General features: G+C 35.1%; 1 protein-coding gene across 1 annotated transcript in view; it reads right to left on the bottom strand.

The window, feature by feature from the left end:
• Positions 1–353: 353 nt before the first annotated feature.
• Positions 354–22,244, bottom strand: part of LOC104636483 (guanine nucleotide-binding protein G(q) subunit alpha) — a 135,499-nt gene continuing 113,608 nt past the window's right edge. The window contains exons 7-8 of the mRNA XM_075740896.1: positions 8,869–9,022; positions 354–5,272 (exon numbers count right to left, since the gene is read on the bottom strand). Coding sequence (XP_075597011.1) covers positions 5,082–5,272; positions 8,869–9,022 — 345 coding nt within the window. The 3' untranslated portion in view covers positions 354–5,081. The remainder of the gene's footprint in view (positions 5,273–8,868; positions 9,023–22,244) is intronic.

The following is a 22,244-nucleotide window of genomic DNA, read 5'->3' as shown; positions in this document are numbered from 1 at the left end:
ACTGTCTCCACTGTAAAAAACCTTAAATATTTTGAATGTTCTGGCTGTAACAAAGATGTTCTGGCAATTTTAATATTTAGACAGTGATATATGTATAATTAAAAAGTAATAATGGAATAATACATCTATCCAACATTTACAATAAGAAGCATTTTGGGAGAACAATAAGCCCAAATAATATTTCAGAAAAGCTAGACTTTGAGGAATGAAGATACTATAGTACGAAGTTATGGCCAAAAATATTGTATTTTTAACCAGCAACATTTTTGAGGGGCAGCAACTGTACAGTATTAGTTTTTTTCAAAAAAACCCTGTTTCTGTCCCTCGAACAACACACAATACATGCATTTAAATGACACTTTAAGAACAGCAAATATGATCTTTATTTTTAAATACTGCAAGTTTAAAAATGTATCTGAAAAAAATAATTGATCAAATAAGGATTTCCTGCAGCATGGTAAATGAGGAATCTAGCAACAGACTTCAGCTTACACTCTATTTTGAGAGAAAAAACCCAAACCAACAGATTTACAGTAAGATTGATCAGGCTGACTTTGTTTTTTTTCACACTATCTTCAAAATCTCACTCTACTCCTTTCTTCCCTGCAGCATGGCTACTGTGAAAAAGCTTGAGTGAAACTTACAGTAAAATCCCTTTAACTAGCTAAATAATGACCCTCAACTATTGTTGACTATGTAGAAATGTTTTCTGGTTTGATTGATAAAACTCAAAATGTTATGGGTAATCAAAAGCCAAAAAAGAGGAAATACCAGTAGCTTTTCTTCTCAAACTACTGTATGGTTTTAGAAAATGCCTACTAAACTAACAAACTGGACAGGGACAGATGGATTTATTTGTTTAATGCATACTAAGCTTTAGAATTTATGGTTTATGTCAAAAGAGGGACTGTATTTACAAAAGTGTGAATTTCTAAAATACTGTAGTTAATTACCTACACCAGGACATTTTAATTTCCTAATTTAGGAGGGTCTCTTCAAAACATATTTACTTTACTGGTCTCTTAGCTAGAGGTAGGTAATTTGTAGGCCTTGCTAATATGCTGTGCACACTTCATTAGTTCACTAATGTAATAGTCTGCAAGATAACCATGCACAGAGTTCCAAGAACAGCAGCACATATAATAAATTAATTGGCTAAATTTTATTTTTTCATGTGGGTTAACATGTCTTTGTTTTCTCCTAATATTTCATTCTTTTGTGAAGAATGTGTAACAAGGAAACGGTCATGAGGTTGAGTAATCTGAAAGTCTTCTGCAGCTTACAACCAAATGCTGGGAGTCTAGCAATGTCTTTATATGCAGCCCTTTTCCCCCAGTTAGAGTTTTTGCAAATCATACAGTCAATTCTGACTGATATCCAGCATAAAAAGGTCTCTTCTCCACTTTCTAACTTAAAAAAAGTGATTCACAATCATGTGGCAGTATGATTAAAAATTACAGTCCACACACCTCGACAATCAAAAGAGTCTGAATTATAAAAAGTAAACTGCCCTTATAGCTGCATCATCCTATGTAAGGACAATGCCAGTTAATTTGTGAAAAAGGCAAGTTTAAAGTTTCTGTAAAACACGTATTACAGCTTTCTTGTGCTAGTGAACTTCTAGAATACACAGGTTCCCAAAATGTTTTCCTTCCCTCCTCCCCCATTTATGACATTCAAAGAAATCACTTAATTTTGGCAAAGTTAAAAGGGTTTCTGTCTTGATGTTTTTGCCTTCAGCTTCATGTTAGAGGCACAAACTTCTGGACTCAAGTACTATAAGGCATAGTAGAAACCACCAATTAAAACAACAGCAACACCACCACCACAACGGAATATACTGCAAGTGGGAACAGCTGTGTCATTTAAAAAGGAAATGTTTTTGTAAACTGTCACACTGCAATGCTGTGTTAGGTGATTCACGTAAAGCTTGCCTTGGCATGCCAAATATTATTTTTGTTTTTCAGAACATGCTCAAATGATCTAAACATTGCCACAGGTTCAACTTACCTAAAATATACCAGAAGTAGCCCAGTGGCACACACTCTTGAAAACTTTGCAATCACAATATAACTATAAAGCATGAGTAAACTTTTGTTTTTATACAAAACTCAGAACCACATTTCCTTCTCCCCCACCAAATATCCCATAAGAAAACAAAATGAATTAAAAAAAAAACAACCAACAAAAACCCCAAAACAACACACCAAACAAGCCCAAACATTTGTTAGACACTGTCTGGTTTGTTCTTTTTTTTTTTGTTGTTTTGTTTTTTCTTTTTTGGCTACAGTTCCATTTATAGCACTGAATCCAAGGTGGGCAATGTATTCCCAGGTTAAAAGAAGGGATATTATCAACAGTGGAACTTTGAAAACAGAAGCTCTGTTGCATTTATAGAAAGATGAGGACCAATTTTGTTATGCTGTATGTAAGAGTCACTGCTCTGATCCCCTATTCAGAATGTCAGTGTCACTTTTTATAACCTAGAGCTACTTGCTTTAGCTTCATTAAATAAAATGCTTTAACTCCTTAAAATCATTAACAATAGTGACTTTTGGTTGTTGTTGTTATATCTAAGGTTTCTGCAGTTTCTAAAAGGCTGATTGATCTGATGTTCTGTATTTTTTCATGGTATTTTTAGGGCAACAGCACATACTCATTAGTACTTATGTACAACGGTTTGAAATATCTCTAAATATACTTTTCTAATAAAGCCTATTAGAAAAGTAAAAGTAACCTAACGTTAATCTGCCAAATATAAATTTATATTTAAAAGCTTATGTTCCAATCCTAAATATAATGGTATAAGTTCTTCTAATAAGACTGGTTTGTATACCTGTAAAAAGCCCAGACAAGATTTAAGCATTATTTTGAATCTGAATGGACTCTGTTTGGGTGTCTCCAATTTACTTCTTCTCAGGAATGTGCAAATGATTTTATACAGCACGATGCTAGTACCGCTCTGTACTATAGTAATTTTTTTTTTTTTGTTTTGTAAATAAAAAACCAACAACAAATCCCTAGTCAGAAATAAACTGACAAAATTTACATTCTTCTCTCTTAAAAAAGTAAATAAAATAACATTATTTAAAATGTGAATTAGCTATAAGACATACAATACAATTACATAGATACATATCAATACAGCACATTCAATTTGCCAAAAATTAATGATTACAAAGCCAATATGGATGCTGCCATATATATATATAGATGTATGTACAATGATTATAGCATTCATAATTGCACTATACCTACAACCAGTTTTAAATTACAAGGTGTTTTAAGAGGGAGCAAAAAATAGCAACTGTTATTGTTGTTTTGAAGCTGGGAGGGCCAAGGATGAAAAACGTCTCATTAGTATTTATTGTTAACTTTGGTAATCAACTAATAAGCCATTCTTTCTTCCACCTCCCATCTGCTGCTGTGAGGCAGCGTTTCTGTGTTAAGTGCACTCCAGTGCTACTTGGCATTGCAGATAATCAATCCAATTACATGTCTGAACTCTATGAGTTTTTTGTAGCTTGCTAGCAGTCATGCACCCAGTCAAAAAACACCTTTCAACCTATGCTGCAGAATGAAGGCTCATCAATGTGTGCTGCATTTTTGTTGTTAAAAAATTGCACATTTAGATTTCAAGAATGATTTTCTCACTGTTTAATTTACATTAATAAATCTTTTCTAAAGAACATTGAGAGAGGCTATTTTGCATGAAAGCCTATCAAATGTCTGTGAATCAGTTAGTTAACAAGCAACCTTATCAAGAAAGGCTCCTAAACATGATCTCTCATCAATAATTTCTTGTTAAACAACTAAAGGTGCCTTGATATTATTACAGAAAATCTCATGCCATATCTGACATAAGGAGAGATTTAACATATCTTTAAATTAGTAGACCACATGCGTGTGCATGGTGCACCTTGTAGCATATTCACTCACACTGTTGGTTTTGGCATTAGAAAATGGAACACTTTCTAAAAAAGGGAACAAATGAGCTGAAACTGTGTTTGTTTATCATTTGGCAGTTGACTCAATCAGGTCAGTTCCCAACCCATCAGTTTGGCATTTCAATCAGGATCTTACGTTTCAAGAGCATTAGTTTTATAAAAAGCCAGATTTGGCATCATGAATTTTATACAATAAAAATAATTTTTCTACTGTGGAAAAAGAACACTTAAAAAACCTCTAACTTAAGAAAAAAACCCCACGCAACTGAAAAAAAAAAACCAAACCCAACCAAAAATTGTTTCAGGCTGTAGCCACTGGGGAAAATGTAGTGTCTATGACATTTCTATTTGGCATTTGTGAATAAAAGAAGAGAGAAAAAAAATGGCACATGGCAATTAAAAAGAGATTCTAACATATTCCATCTAACATCCCAGGTTGTGTCTTAATTATTTCACTACTGTCTTCTGTGCACCTTTCCAAACTGTGAAAATACGGTTAAGTTTAATATCCTTAAGACAACCGTAATTCTTTTTTGCAATTCCAATATTCTAGTCCCAAAAGCGAAGACAGAATGAAGACACGCATGTCAAGAATTTAAAAATCACAGTATCAATAATTTTGATTCAGAGAAAGTACATACTGTAAAATTAGAATGACTGATGACTTAAATTCTGATGATAGTATTCTCTTGACCAAATCACTCAACAGAAAATATTTCACCCAGGAATGCAACTGGGGAAAAAAAGGCCATTGTACCTTGTAAAAGATATCGGGGGGGAGGGGAAGGAGGGAGAGAGAAAGGGTCAGGGAAAGAGGAAACCAGCTTGATTTTGCTTCAATAGCAAAAAAACTGCTATCCTTTGTAAATGTACGACTGAGAATTTAAAACACATTGAGTCACAAGGTTTTGCCTAAAAAATGAGGAAATGTGCTGTGAATGTACTTCAGCATCTTTTTTTTTTCCTCCATATAGTTTAAATAAAACATAATATTAACTACAAACTCTGTGGACATTCACAGAGTCCAGGCCGGCAATAAATTAGTATTATGCAAATTGTTTTCACAGATAATACAGTCCCTCTTGTATATCTTCAATCACGCAAAGTTGGTTTTGGAGGGCCTCCTAGGCACAGTTAGACCAGGTTGTACTCCTTCAGGTTTAACTGTAGGATCGTGTCCTTGACAGCAGCAAAGACGAAGCGGATATTCTCTGTGTCTGTAGCGCATGTGAAGTGGGAGTAGATAATTTTGTCACTGTCTGGATTCAGGTCTACGAACATCTTCAGGATGAACTCTCGTGCTGCTTGTGCATCCCGCTGTGGTCCTGATAATTAAGAAGAGAAAATCAGTTTACTTAAGGTTGATTCAATATTTTCAACTTCTTTAATGGAAAACAAGAAAGACTCAGTCTGTGGTTCTCACGTAAGAGAAGACAGGGAACTTTTTACTAATTAATAGTATCATATACTACTTTCTTTCTGGTAGGAACTATGAAAAATAAAGATGAAAGAAAATTTCACAAGTTCATCAAGTCAGAGCTATCACGTCAAAGCTGACTATCCTCTTTCTTTGGTAAGATAATGTTTAAAACAGGTCATTTATAACTGCATGGAATGAAAAAAAATTAGCTATATGCGCAAATCTTTAAAAATGTTAACAGAATTGGTGAATGTTCAGTCTACACCTGCTATATTTAAATTATACTTAAGTTCTTTTAGCACTGCAACATTTACTAGTTCCATGAGGATTTTAATAAGTAGCATAATGAAGTTATATTCTGTACTGGTCTGACACTGTCACCAATAGAACTTCATTTACTTTAGTAATAATAAAATGCACATGCTCTTCAGCTAAAGCTGTTTGATTCCAAAAGGCTCATGTTCTAACAAATCACTTGTTATCTAAATTATGTATGATAATGATCCTATCAGATCTGAATTAAGGTTGCAATTCTCAGAAGGATAGTGTCTATGTAACCAAACCACATGTTCAGCTTTAGATAAAACAGAAGGTAAAGTAATGACTTCCAGCCTGGAACCATGAGGATTCATTCACGTTCACAGCCAAAAGAGCAGTGCAGAAGCAAGAACATTAGCCAGAAGCTGTTGAATTCTGTTCCATTATTGAAGTGCTGTTTCTGAGGGCCATTATTCCCTTGCTCTCCTGTTTCTGCAACATAGGTTTCTACAGAACACACATGTTTTCTGTGCTGCCTCCTTCTCCTATTCTCTTCATTAGTCCTGTTGTTATATGGCAATATAAATATCAGCGCTCAGCTGTTATATATAGCTCTGTCCTTCAGCAGTTATGAAATCTGTACTTTGGGGGTTAGCACATGCCCACATATTTTTCAACAATTGGATAATAAACCTTATAAACCTGCTAATGTTTCCAATTTGGATAACTCTATAAAATTTAGGTAGGGAATGCATGGAAGAGAAATCACATACTTTCTGGTGTGTTGCAAATGCATCTTGTGGGGGAGTAAAGTTCTGCAATATATGGGTGTACGCACATGAACATATATGTATACACACACCCATACACAGACGACACATTTCCTGAGATTTAGAAATGTAAACAGATCGTAAGCTCTCTGAAGAAGGACAGAGGACTGTTCAACACTTCTACAGGTTCTAAAACACAGCAGGCTCTAGCCTTTGGCTTGGTCACCCAGACTGTCAACAGCAGCAACAATAAGTCTTACCCTACCATGAATAAATTTGCAATATTTGTGAAGAAAACAGACTTTCAAAAGACAATGATTTCTTCAAAATAAACCACTTACTGTTCTAAACAACCTCCTAGAATTTTGTTAAACTGTTTCATAGTAGTTAGACACAGCGCTCTCTCAAAATCTACTGTACTGTTTGAAGTGTGTATCCAAATTTGCTTACCTTATCACACCTCTACGGACTATCATGTAATTTAAATTTTCATCTGACAGAAGTTCAAGTATGGGAAATTGAGGTTAGAAAAAACATTTATGAAAACATAGAAAAAAAAATCAAATGAGTCAATGTTAAATTTAGACTGCAAAGTAGTTGTGATCTAAGTAACGCAGAGACTTAAAGAACTGCCATATAAATCAGTAAGTTTCTTGTCCACTGCTCCCTAATCAGCAGTTTTCGAAGAGCATCTCTACATCATACATTCAAGAACTATGTAAGAAGTACTACATCAATATTTTTCTCTTCTCTGCCTCACAATTATGGGCCTTTTTTTGTCTCTGCCCTCTCTCCCTCTCCCAGCTGTTCATTCCAGCCTATGAGCCAGTCTCTAGTACTAGCCATGCAAGGATGTCTTCATGTGATGCACTGACCCCTCAGCATGCCTCAGCCCCCCTTCCAATGCTGTTAAAATACACCCTGCAGCAGAACTGCTTAGCTTAATTTAATCAGACCAATTTGCCATCCTGGCTAGCCTTTCTCATCCCTATGCTACCTTCTCCCTTGTGCAGGAAAATGGATGGTAGAAGAGATCCAGCTGAAAAATACCTAATTCTGATCTTTTCCTCAGATCTTCCCACCTCTCACATCCCCAGTGTGCTGGAACAGAAAAGAGGACCACATGGTGATCTCTACAAGCCACAGACACCCTCCCCCAAGGAATCAAATCAAACCATAACCTTGCCTATGGAGTTAAGTCCAGCAAGATCTGCAGAATTAAGAGATAAAGACTGTTGAAGACTTCCAGATCTTGACTCCAATAGCCCTCCAATCCATCATCTTTTTTTCCCTCACCAATGGCAAAGGACAGGAGAAATAGGGTTTCTCTGAGCTGAGTGGCTGAGTTTTGTCTGGACAAGCATTTAACACAGGCTTTATTGTCACCTGAGTGGCGATAACTGACTGAATGTAGAGTCTTCTCACATTCAGCATGTTCTCTAAGGAACTTGTCATATGAAGTAAACTCGAAAGAATGAGCGCATTTCTATTCAACTGCCAGTTCTCTTCTGTATAGCACTATGAAACTAAACTTAAACTGACTCATAAATAATACGGTCTGATCCTGCAGGCTGTTCACTGTTTCCTTCCCTTTAAACAGGAAATAAAATGTATGTTTTCCCTATTATTACTTTCCATATTTGAACATGAGCGATTTAATCTTTTATTCAGCTTTCAAATTGGCTATTCACTCCCTGGTAGGACAAAACAGATTTTCTTCTTTTAAAAATAAAGGCATTTAGTTCTTTTGACCTCTTATTCTAGGAGTTTGACTTTTATCTCTTACCAGGCCTTCACTCAGTTACCTCAAAATACTTAGCTTTTTATTTCAAGAGAACTTTCTGAAAGTACGATTTTAGCAGAAACAGCTGTACAATCCACAGAATTTTTTTATGTACAAGCACATTAAGCTTCACATAAATAATGTAAAATTAAAATAAAGGAAAAAAAAAAGTACAATCAAAGGGTGGAAGGAGTGGTACTAGTTCCTATGAGTTCCACCGAGAGCCTATGACACTTCCCCTCAGATAGTCAGTCTTACACAAAACCAAACCTCAAAAAAAAAAAGAGTATGGGAGAGAATGTATAAAAGTGATGAACACATTTTTGTTTCTTTTTAGCTTTTATACTCCAGTTTAAACACTCACCCCAACTTATGAAAAAGAACAGAATGTGGTTCACTGCTAATATGACAATACTCATCTAAAAGTCAACAATTTCCCATGAAAGGTACTGCCATCCTACCCAAAATTAATTACAGTATAAGATGAAATCCTAGCAGCCTAAAAATCCCATAAGAGTTCAATCATATTTTTAAAATGTAAATGATTAAAAATTGCAAAGCACTTTTGTTTTTTTTTTTAAGGAACAAAATATATCAAAGGATCTATCTGTCTAGCATTTGACAGGGCTATTACAATTTGTCATTACTGCGGTGTAAATAGAGCGTGAGCTCTGCTATCATTATACTTACCATCGTACTCTGGAAAGTAATCAACTAGATGGGAGTACATAATTTTTTCCTCTAGGAGATCTTTTTTATTTAAGAAGAGAATAACTGAAGAGTTCTGGAACCATGGATATGTGATAATTGTCCTAAAGAGTGCTTTGCTTTCTTCCATTCGATTCTGGAATAAAAAAAGAGAGTGGAATTTTGGTGGTCATGAAAATAATTTTTAATTTTTTTTAAAAATAAATTCACACAAGTTCACTTTATTTGGTAAACAGATCCATTTCATGTTTTGCACATTCCTACTGATATGTAAGGTTTAAGTAAGTAAATTACAATTAATAAGTAAGCAGTTAAATAAATATGCATGCGTTTTCCTTTTGCAAATTCAACTATTCAAGTGTAAGTATTCTTTAAAACAGAGGTGATGAATGTGAAACCTGTTAACAGGTACATTTGTAAAGTCTGAGCATGCACAGTTATGAGCAGCTAACAAAATGGTGGGTATTGAAATGCATGTGATTCATGGTAGAGACAAGTATACCACAAAAAGACATAATAACCAAATCAAGGTTTAAGAACATTATTTATTTTCTAGGTCTTTCCTGAACTTTAAATGGAGAGTTAGATAATTCTTAGAAAGACATCAGCTTTAAAATACCTGCAGGTAAATTTGGAACCTGAGAACATTTTGTCAACACCAAAGGTTTATGACATAAAATCTTAAAAATCAGTAAATTGCTAAATTTGTTTCTAGTATGATTGGGTTAGCCTTTAATTGCTTAACTGCTCTTGAAAACCTCTTTGCATTATAGCTGAAATGTAAGTGAAGCCTACAGTTCTATTTGTAACACTTTTCTGTCACTGTAAAATTATATTGTGATTTGATATTGTTTTGAAGAACTGTTAGGCTGACATGATGTGGTTCATACAGAGTCAAAACAAACTGAGTTCAAAACAAAGGAATTAATGTACTTTATTATTATTAGAAGCCTCAGCGCCCTAAAAAAACCTGTTTCACCACCAAAGAGCGTTCCAGAGAACAACAAGGAGGTGAATCCTGCAGATTCTGCTGTTGCTGAGCCATACAACAATCTGTAAAATAACTCAGTTTTGCAATAAGTGTATCTTTACTTGTATTAATTTGCATTTTAAAATAACCAACATAAGCATAATAGGAACTTTAAAAAAATCCAAACCAAACAACAAAAAACCTGCAAAAAACCCCCCAAAATAAAAAAAATTTCCATTTTGTAGAAGTTGATGGTTTTGTCTCTGACGTTACCACAGAATCTTCAAGCAATTTATAAAACTTCACTGCATGCTGGAGTAGTTGGTTAAAATAAATAGGAAGATTTATAGATTAAGCAACTAATGCAGATGAGTAAAACCGTTGCTTTCTTGCAGTCAGTTCTTATGACTCACATTGATTTCAATGGTGACAGGATTTCATTCAGAAAGGAGAAAAATCTAAATGTCAACAGAGATGAGCATAAAATCTAAGTCCTTTGACTGACTGTTAATCAGACCATGTTTTCTTCTCAACATTCTATACAGACTTCTTCTCTAAACAAGACCTTACAGAAAGGCAATGGGAACTACAGAGGATATTTTTCATTTTTACAGCTTGATGAAAAAGAGAAGGCAATGTAAACTTACAAACTACTGTTTAAAGTGTAAATATTTACCTAAACTCACTAACACTTGGTATCTTCTAATGTGACACTCAGAAGGTGAAACAGCATCATGACTCAATTAGCAGTGTTCTTTCACAGTAAATTTATAAGCTATTGAAAACTTCTCAGTAAGAAAAGTGCACAGAAAACACAAAGAAATTACTTATCTAGAGTCAGTATTCCTGCTTTTCACAAAAACCCTTCAAGAGGGCTGCAATATTTCCATCTATAATGCTGAATTTTTTTCATATACATAACACAGAATTGCAAAGACAAAATAATAAAAGAGTTTGGATAAATTTATGACCCTTACTCCAGGAAAGCTCAAGAAAACTGTGTTTTGAAAACACTGTTATTAGACCCAGAGCACATTTTCATTTTCTGTTTGAAAGGGATGCCAAACAAGATGAAGCAGAAAAGGCAAGCAGATTATAAAGCTACACTGATATCATGCCTAAAAGAATTTTTGGCATCCTATCAGCTAAAACATTAACTCTGTAAGTGCTGTGTATCATAAAAATAACAGGAAACACACACACTAAAGAAAAAAAGATTGTCTTCAATGTAAGAAGAGTATGTCTTGTATTATATATTAATTATCAATTCTGTGTAATATGAATTGCATTCCACAGAGTCATTTTTTTCCCATTATAAATTTATAAGGCATCTGACTTAAACTTCTCCTTGACAAGATAGCTAGTAAGGATTCCACTCAATATTAAGTTATTATCCTTAATCAAAAAGATTAAGGATATGTCTGGTTGTCTTCTCTGAATGTATGTCACATTGCAATACTCCACAGACAAACATGCCTTCACAAAAGACATACGTAATATGATGGTACTGCTAGAATTTTAAAAAAGTCAGGTCAGTTCCATGGATTCAATGAAGATTTCACATCATTCATATATTTATCAAGTGTCTTGCAAAGCCTTGTAAAGTTATTAATCAAGAAAAATTCCTTTTCAGTTCATTGCATGAAATATATAACATTATGTATATATTACTAAATGACTGCCATGGTCAATGCTATTTCACTGGAAGAAAACCTTAATCTTAAATTTTCCTACAGACCTTGCTTATTTTAGCATTTGTATCATCCACGGGGATCCTCTGAATGAAAAATGTCAGTTGCATATGACAGCACCATAAATTACAGGGCTGTTACTGCAGTCATATGTCACATTAACATCATAGTTTTGACATCTAAAGATCAAACCAAGGAAATCTAAAATCGTAACTGAATGCTAACTCTGGGGGTTTTTGTTTGTTTTGGTGTGGTTTTTTTTCCCTTTCTTTTGTAACTTTATTATGCATAGACCTAATAATAACATCATATTTGAAAACTCAAGGGGACTCGGTGGGGGGTATGGACCTAGTAAACAGACGTCCCAACTTCACACTCAGGTGGTTTGGGTTTTGGTTTTTTTAACTATATTTTTCTGCCTCTTCTTAGTGCCAGAAACTGCATTTATAGTAGGGACAATACTATCAAAGTGTAAGAAAACAAAGTACTTAACGTGTCCTAAAGAGAAGACAGATACTCACTGTATATTTACCAAGCCTGTATCTTCTCTTGGTGCGTAGTCATAGCATGATAAAACCTAAAGGGTCCATCTCTTCTGTTCCCTCCCTAACTACCACCTTCTGGCGAGTGGTTTTTCCATAACCAAACCCTTCCTTAACAAGTGAGTATAATTCTTACAGTTGCCTGAACTATAGGAAATCTCACCAGCTTTTTCCCTTTCCCTACCCTTAAGAGGAAGGTAGACAGGATCTTGTTAAGTACGTCCTAAAGTCTCAGCACTTTTTAAAAAGTATCCCAAAAGCCAGCACTGTAAACTTGAAATTTATGAAAAACAATCAGCCTCTGGCTTCTCCTTTTGAAACTATTCCACATATTGAATCAAATAATCTGCTTTTCATAGTTTCTGTTTTAACAGAGAAGAGTCAGAAACTTTAAAAGAAGGCAAAGGCACAACAAAAGAAGCACAGAAATGAAATGTTATAGCTTCAATACTAATGGAAAGTGATGGATTTCCTAGGAAAACATTGCAATCTGTATTTTGAATTTAAGGACTGTTTTTGTTAAACTTGTCACTAAAGAACTCAGCGTAGTTATAAAGAAGAGCAAATGCAGTCAACTTATGTGGGGGTAGCTAATAAATATCCAACACAAGCTCTGAAGATGAACATTAAGAGAAGAATTAATGTCTTATGTTATTAACATGTAAAGAAGCTGGATTCAAAGTACTTTAGTTACAATTCTAACTAGAAATATGAATGTACTTCTGCGAAGCTACTCTTTTGCTTATCATTAGGCTTTAGTCAAGATCTTGCTCTCAGATGCTTTATTAGAAAAGGGGTAGGAAATTATCATCATATGCTCTTCCATTTCTAAGTAGCTCTTCCCAAAAGGCAACCTTCTACATTCTCTGCACTAAGTCATTTGGATGATTATATCTGGAGAAGAATTTTGGCTTTATTTCACCAGAAACTACTCCTTATGAAATTAGAAACAATAATTTACAGTTTAGTTCCAAAATCGGACTCTTCCTGTAACGCTAATACTGCTCCTACTGAATACACATTCAGAATCTGGCTAACCTGCATGGCTTCCGAGTAAAGACTAGTTCTACTAGTGGCAAAACCACTATAATTAGGTGACAACAGTTACTATTATAAGATATGAAAACACAGAGAGCATGGTTGTGCACATGCACATCAGCAGAGATGCTGCTGCACTGCTGACACCATTAAGCACCATACAACATGAATGAGTAACAACCCCACCTTTAATCTGTTTAAATGTAAACAGCTGGACATGCTCACAGTGACTGTCACACATCTTCCACTGAAATGGCACCACAGTATTGACTCTGAAATATTGGCTGGAAAGCATCTCTGGAGTTCATCTAGTTTAGTCTTTCATTCAAGTAGGCCTACTGACAACACGGGAGCATGTCAGTCACGGCTTTGTCTTTGCAAGTCTTGAAAGCCAGCACAGATGGAGATTTCAACACCTCTCTGGTTTCCCTGTCCTACTGCTAAACTAACATCCAAGAGAAAAATGTTTCCTAATATACAGCCTGAACTTCCCAACACACAATTTGTTATATTGTCTACCTAGAAAAGTTCATCTCCGTGGCACACCTGCAACTCTTCAAATTAGAATTTAGAATTATTAGATTGATCAAAAATATGAAGCTATTAATTTTTTGACTAATTAATCTCTGCTTAACCTTCTGCAGTCTTTCATCTCTCTGTTTATCCAATGTCTAAGAGCAAATGAGTTCTTATGGATGTCATGGCAGTTAAAACTGGTTTTGTTCCAGAAGTAATTTCTCCAACAATACTGCTTATTATTCTCTAGAATTGCTCTTAAACAGATTTTCTGTTGCAGTGATAGCTCGTACCGTTGCATACTCACCATTTTCATTTATGAAACATATATGCAACATAACTGCCATAATATTTCTAATGAGTTTAATTAAAGAATGTTTGACAAGATAAAATTGTTGAATTACTCGCTGTTCTGAAAAACACTTGTCTTTAACAAGATGCATTTTTTTCTTACATAAGAAACAGTTTCACATGACAGTATTTTTACTGGAACTAGGGATAGGATTACAAGGAGTATAGAAAAAGGCCAGCATTGGGCATCTGACGTTCTGTCAGAACCAATGTGAAGGAAGCCTTGCCGAATGAAGCAACATGGTGTGGCTTTTCAAAAAGAGGACAGGAACAGTGGGGACCAGGCAGTATTTAATAGTTTGTTCAAGCACTTGATCTGATTTAATGAGCCAGTTCTACCTCACCAAATTGCTTCCAGAAAAATCTTATTTCAGCTTCAATGGAAAAGGCTGCAGAAAGAAACTTGTGAATAACTAATGTACAGAAACGTGCAGCTGGAGCTGCCTAAAGGCTTTCTCAGTAGCTGACAGCCATTATCAGCAGTGATGCCAACCTTTGCAGCAACCCCCCTCTGACAGCAGCAACAGCTCCTTGTGGCCTCCCTGCCTTTGCAGGCAGCTGGCACAAGGAAAATGAGCAGCGGGATCACTGTTTTCACCATACCCCAAGATCTGCTGGCCTGGGCAACTTCCCTGCTCTGCTTATGTCTGCAGTCAGTCCCAAGTTGTATAAAGACATATTGGTATTGCCAGCCATTACTCCATTTTTCTTGTTATGATATATACAGATGTCAGCAAAAAAATCTCCCATCCTCCACACAACCTGACGCAGACACCAGTCCTACATAAAAACACCATAATGAAACACAGAATAAAAAATACAGTGGAAAAACTCCACAAGTGAGTAGAATTTGTTTAACTATAAACAGAACAGATAATCTTGCACAAGATTATTTCAATTTCTTACTAAACATCAAGAAAACCCACTGTACTTATTAATGAATCATGGGACTGTCCAGTTTTATGACTAGAAATATGCTTTTATGAAACATAAATAAAAATAAAATGAAATGTCTTTCATTTCCCAGCTAACAAACACAGTACTTTGATAGAAAAGACCAAGTACAGTATCAATCTGAAACAATACAGAAGCAGTAGTGGAATTTCATGTGGAATTTCATCTTTATGATTGTCTAGAGTGGCATCTAGTGGGCATACAGTAACTTACATATTGAATGAAAAATGTAGCAATTAATTTGTCTTAAAAATTGTTAGTAATTTAGAGTCTGTTAACAAAATTAGGATTTCACAAAGTTTGAGGGACTGAATTTTGTTGAAATGATGAGAGGTGAGGAGGTAAATAAAATGCATTTTTCAGTCAACAACTTGCACTACATATATAACAGTTTATGCTGGTAACAAATGTTTATTTGAGTGAGAGGGCATTCAGAGACGGTAACTGTAGAAGAGGAGGTACTGATGCAAGACAGCATCAGAAAAAAAAAGCAGGGGTTAATATTTCAGAAGTTGTTTAGTATCACAGTAATGGACTCTATTATTTTACCTGACAAAATCTTGTGCATGTGAACGGGTTTTGTGTGAAAGAGTCTGTATTAATTAGGAACGTCTCCATTCTCCAAATAAGACTTCCAGCAATTATTTAAGTAGAGCACTGTCTGGCTACACAGAAAGACCTACAGTGTATTCCTTGGCAAGAAATGCAATAGAGCTTCTACATGAAGGTTGGGAAATAACAGAGGAAATCAGGAAGTGGGAGGTAAGTGCAGAGTCCTCCACTATGTAAGAAAGTAAATACAGTATCAAAACTGGAAGCACTTCAGATTTTTGCCACCAAGCATGAAGCATAATCTTGCAGCTGTACTGCTGTAACTAGCCATTCTAAGAAAAAATAGCAATGGTTGTACAAATATTTTGACAACTCAAATGCAGTAAGAGACGACTTCAAAGACAGAGTGCTCAGGAATAATTCCTTTATTTTCTTCACTGGTCTTGAATCTTTCTGCAAACTAGCCTGACCAAAAAAAAGCTGCTGGTAAAGGACTGGGAAGACATTTCTGTAGATGAGAACTGTATTTTTAAATCACCTGCGAGAAGAACTTTCACCTCTCCAACAACTTAAATTTGCAACATTGCACTCACAAATATATGGCAATTTTGTGTACCCAGCAGAGGGACAGATGAACCAAATGACAACTGAAATCCATCAAATCAATATGTTCAACAACCATCAAAGCACAAAAATACTGTCCAAAAAACGTGGTCCAAAAAGTGGTCCAAACATTGCTGTGAAATATTTTTTAAATAATAAAAAAGTTAAATTATTTTTTATTAAATGAGTACCAGAAAAATCAGTTTTTCATTAATATCTACATATCGTTGAGAAAAATGGGTGAAAATATTTTAAAATTAAATTGCCATGGAAAAAGGCCCTTTTCTGGACCGTTTGACACTGGTTATTGAAAAAAATAAGTGGCAGTCATCTTTGCCAGCAATTACTGCCAACAGCAACATTTACCAGCAGCATTTCTGGCAGCCTCTGCAAGCGGGTTCACAATCATTCAACCTCCTATTTCCATTATGAACCACCCACTTTAACAAAAGAGAGGCTCTGGCTCTTCCTTATGCAAATACTTCCCAGTACTGATACTTTACATTCAAAAGGTTCTTTATCCACAAACCCAAAAGAAAATACATATGCATATGTGCTAACAGGTACGAACAGATACAATACATACAGCAACAAGGTTTGGCGCAGGTGGTTAATGTGTTATTTTCTTTAGTTTCCAAATAAACAATGAGTTCTGGAGATTTTATTTCCCATGGAAATAACATTGTTAAATAATTATGAAGACCATTTGAGGATTTTAATTCTATCTGGGAGTTCATATTATCCCTCTGCCCTATGCCTAATTGTTCTGGATTGCTGAATGTTGATGAAAAAACCAGACAACTAAAGTATTATGTTTATTCACGATGCAGAAAGAGAGAAGTGCTCTGATCTCAACATTGTTTTCTTTCAGCCTTCATGCTAAGCCATGTAGGACTAGCCTGTGAATAAGGAACACAAAGTGCTGGAAGAGAAGTGGAAGCATGCCCAGATGTGAACAGCAAGATAGTTCAGATGAAAAAATTAAATACGTGCTTCAGATAATTGTCTCCATAAAGAGTGAAAGTATTCTGAACTCTGTGGCCTCCTGGCATTTCTTATTTTTGTCCCACATCAAAAGAAAGCGTGACTGGAACATTGTACCAATTTGTCACTTGTTAACAGATCCTTCCATCTAGGCTTTGGATACTCCTGTATTTTGCAGATTTATTTTGTCCAGATTCAAAACATGAGCATGTATGCCTGCATCTACATACCTGTACACACACACAGAGTTCACACTAAAAATACCTATCCTGGGTTTCCTGTAATTGTTTTCATGTAATTTTAATACATTAGACTTTCACGGGACTATTTTTTAACAAACTAAGCAAAGCTGATCCTTTCTACTTGGGACAACCTAAGAATAATAAAGTTTTCCATCAATTGGAAGAACTGAAATCCTTGCACAGTGCCTTTATTAGTACTTGAAGCACAGAAACATTGCAGAAAACCACCCTACAAAGTTCCTTAGTTTTAATTTGCAGTTGTGGCTGAGGTACCAAAGCACTGATTTTCTAAATATCCTGTTTTGCCTTCATCTAAGTGTTACCTCTGATAAAACTGCAAAACAGTTCTTCAGTGTAAATTAAGTACTGTGAAGGTAACCACATTAATTTAGATATCCATTACCAAATAAAATAGGGTTCTTCAGGGTTTTAGAGAAGCTATGGCAAAATTTTACATATGACCACAAAGATGGTCCCCAAAGAAAGAAAGAAAGAAACAAAAAAACCTCCTTTCACTTGTCAAACTATGATTTTTCTACTTGGAATCACAGAACTTATGGTGGAAAGGACCTGTGGAAGTCATCTGGTCCAACTTCTTGCTCTCAGCAGGACTTTGTCATTAGATCAGGCTGCTCATGGCCAGGCCACTCAAGCTTTGAACGTGCCTCTCTAGGATGGAGATCCTACTCTTCTAAGCAAGCAATTCTACTTCACTCATTCATATGTAGCTATTATATTTCAGCCCTTGTGACCTATGAACACCAAGCTACGCACAGTTTTACTGAGGGCCACTGTATTTACAGACTATTAAGTCACTACACAGTTTTAATGATCCCCTGGTGATACTGTTCTTGACAAAGTATTCTTAAGAACAACTTTCTCCCAGATTATTTAGCTCCATATGGCTTCCAAAAGAGACTCCACCAGTCACATGTCTCTTCTTCTGTCCATCTCTCCTGTTCCACTTGTCTGAGTATCCCCTTGAATTCCTGCAAGGTTTGTGCAATGGCTTCTGGAAACGTTGCTTGAGTCACTTCCAGATCTACTGATTCTGTTCACATCTCAGAATAAAAATATTATGCTTTCCTACTGCTAGTGCCAGGCAAATGTCTGCTACTGGTAGATGAACCTACTATTCTACATTTCAGAAACCTAGACTTGATGGGGCATAACAGCTGCACTTTGCTCCTAAGTAACAGCCACTGCTTTAAAAGTTTATAAACTCAGGATAAATCTGTAAGACAACAGGATGCTGAACACAGAATGAAAGAGCATCCAGTTATAGCAGCAGAATTCTCAACAGTGCAAGCAGCAGTCTTCGCACAACTCTGGCTGCTGCACCACTGTACGTTACACAGCAGCAATGGAGCAGGTTTAGGCAAGTTTCTGGGGAACTCTTTCTGTTCAGAATGAGGAGAATGGTAACGCACGCAAAAGCATTTGTTGGAATATTTTAAAAATGACTGACCAAGACTGGCACAAAAAAGATTCAATGTGGTTATCGTATCAGGTTAGATGGTGCAGGTCCTTAAAGCAGACAAACCGTTTGGTTCCATGTCGTGAGAAAGTGAAAACCAGTGGACAGATGAACATACGGCAAAAGCAAGATGCTGCGATAATTATCTTTATGGCAGCATTTTTATGGATGTTTGTTGAACAATATGGCATTTGCCAAAATGACAGAAAAGCTGGATCCTAGGTAACAGTTTAACATGTGTGAAAGGAGGACCCATACAAAGTAATGGCAATATTTGACATAGCTTGAAGGCATGTGTCTAAGATTTCTGCAGCCAAGAGATCAATTTTGCTATTATTTTAAAAACTCAGAATTCTTAAGCCATTCTAGCCTGCTTCATACATTACAAACATTTTCAGCAAGAGCTGCAATCTGGGATCAAACCTGTAAATACATGAATTATAAGGATGTGGTTCTTTCTATAAAGTTTTAATGCAACTCTGATGATTAAAGGAAGGAAATACCGGTTTAAGAAAAATTCAGTTACACATTATTATGTTAAAATTAACAATTTTGGCTGCAGCTAAAATATTTTATTTATGAATACAGTAGAAACTCTTACAAAGAAAGCTTTAAAAAAACAAACAAAAGCTAAAAAAACCAAGCTTTAAATCAAAAGCTTTTTAGCAAAAGAGCAGTAGTTTACTTGACAAGAATCTCCTCCTTTTCTGATTAAAAAGAACCAATAATGGTTCTTAATAAACCTCTTTAAAAGGTTGTAAATTACCTGTCTGGCTGGATATAGAAATGAATTAGACCTCAACAGAAAAATTTGTTCTATTTGCTTTGTTATTCAAGGTCAGTGAAAACCTAGCAAATAAACCACCTGTGAAATACAAGTTTTTAAAGTTAATGTTCCTATTTTAACAAAGGAAGAGAGTCTTTAATGATTCTTTTATGTGTAGTTTCATCAATGAAAAGAAATTGCCTAACAAGCAAAATAATGAAAAAAACCTGTTTCCTAAGGCATAGAGATGCATATGTAAGATATTTGTATGTATATAGGATACATAGTATGTATTTGTAATGCTAGGCATTAGTGAAATTTCTTATTCAAAAGTGAAAGTGGGAGGAATATTAGTTGTAAATATTAGTAACATTTACCTCCAATCCTGTAAAAACTTCACATTTTATAGCTGTGGGGTTTTGTTTGGGGTTTTTTTTTTAACCAAAATGTATCAGGTCTGACCAAAATAATCTAAACTGGCAGTTTTCCCCCAATTTATTTTGTGCAATGGATGTTCAGAATACTCATTCTCATTTAGTTCTAAAAATTAATTTTTATCTATGAATATTGTATGCTTTCCAATGCCTGTGTAGCTTTGCAGCCTCTGAACATACTGCAGGAAAGACAGTATTTGTTTTTTGATAGTTTAGAAAATTTCAAAATTTCACTTAGCCTATTAATCCATTAATTTAGCTGAACTGACAAATTGTATCCTGTCTTTTCTGTTTTTCCTCTGGGAACACAAAAAAAGAAAGATCTCTACCTTAAAAAAGCCCACATTTTCGTAACCACCAGAGACATATAAAAGCTTTATGAAATCATATATGCCTTAACACTTTTAGTGCACTAATGCAGAAAAAAAATATGTACAAGCATCAATAAATATCATCCTTTATTTTGCCATTTCCAAGCTCTGCAAAGATAATGAGAACCTCTTTTTTATGAAACTGGATTTTACATGTATACTGTGACATCTCTAGTCCTTCCATAACTGCAAGTGGTTACTGGTTCTCTCTTATAAAGCTGGAACTCATTTTTGCATTTATTGCACTGAGGCCATGAGATTTTATATGTTTAGAAGAGCTACCTGTGATACAAATTCAAATTCAGCATATCCTGGAATATAGATTAATATAGTTTATCTAGGAAAAAAATCCTTTATTTAAGAAACCTAGTTGATTTTAAAAATGGGAAAGTTCTCAATTCTTTTTGATAAAACTGCAAATTTCTCCAGATCTGCTGGTATAATTCAGAGCCTTACCTAGAGGACATAACACATCATAAATTAATTTACCAGAGAGATGATTCCTTCATTTTTTATTTCATCTTTAATTCTGTCAGACTCTTCTGAAAAAGTAAAAAGGTCAAACATCTGATAATTTAACTTATAACATGTTCTCCTTTGTCACATCACATCAGACTGAGAGACAATTTACTTAATTTACAGTACTATTAATGTAATTAGTATATTATGTCCTCTGGATCAAATTTTGTCCTCCTTTCCACCAATGAATCTAGACAGACTTACTGTTTTATTAAGGGCAGAATTTGGAACAGTTAGTAATCTCTCCTTTTACACGTATTTAAGAAGAGAAAGGCATTTCAAAACTGTACATCATCTGAAATTTCTGGAAGATATGTTTAAATATACTGTCCTTACCAATTCTCCTCATGTTGTATTTATGCACCAAAATCAGATGCTTAGTTATGCGCAATCTAGAGATATTTAACAGAGGAGAAATTACATTATTTCTGAGTATTGCCTGTTAGAGGAATCATAGGTAAAATACAGTTGGGCAGCCATGCATGCTTTCCTTCAGGATTGAAGCCCCAAACTCTTTAGCTGCAGATCATGTCATGGGAGTGCAATTTCATGGATGTATCATTTCAGAGTCATCTTACACAGGACTCTGACTAACAGGTAGTCTGAACACTCATCTTATTTTCTATGTATGATGTCCCCTTACAAGGTAGTTACAATATACTCCTCAGAACTTTTAATACTTAACTCCTCCAAGAGCAAGAAGACAGAAACAGTTCCCAACTCAAGCCCACATGTACCCAGTCAGTAAAAGCCCTTGAGAGGCACTCAACTCAGTACAGCCTCAGATGCTTAATAATCCAAATGTATTTCTCTTGAATAAGCTAAACAAGGGAAGAAATGCATTTACAACTGAGTCTATCAGGCACTACATTTTGAAATACAAAGAATCTTAAGGGCTCTAAACCGGTTTCATAATGATGAAGGGTCACAATAAGCACACATGCATCAAATGGCAAATAGTAATTCTTACCCATTTATGTTTACTCATGAAAATGAGATTAATGAAAAAAATGTATTAACTAAAAAGAATGCCACAGATGATTAAAAAGTATAGTTTTCTTTGTGAAAATACAGCACAAGGAAAAAGACTTTAGGCAATACCATGCAGTGGACTAATTAGAAAAAGAAAGTAGGCCATCTTATAAAAATCATACTGTTTAATCAGGCCATGAAAGCAATGCAAAGTGAGTAACAGAACACTGCAAGTTGTCGAGTCAGATCTTTTAATTTCAGTAAGAGGCACACAGATCAAAGAAGGATTAGATTCTATCATAGTATCACACTGATGGCATACATACGAAAAAAGTAGGGCATTTACACATGCTCTCTCACTTTTGGTGCTAAAATT

The sequence above is a fragment of the Balearica regulorum genome, chromosome Z (genome assembly GCF_011004875.1).
Source record: "Balearica regulorum gibbericeps isolate bBalReg1 chromosome Z, bBalReg1.pri, whole genome shotgun sequence".
In the NCBI taxonomy this organism is placed as follows: Eukaryota; Metazoa; Chordata; class Aves; order Gruiformes; family Gruidae; genus Balearica; species Balearica regulorum.
This window is presented reverse-complemented; position numbering and strand designations above follow the sequence as displayed.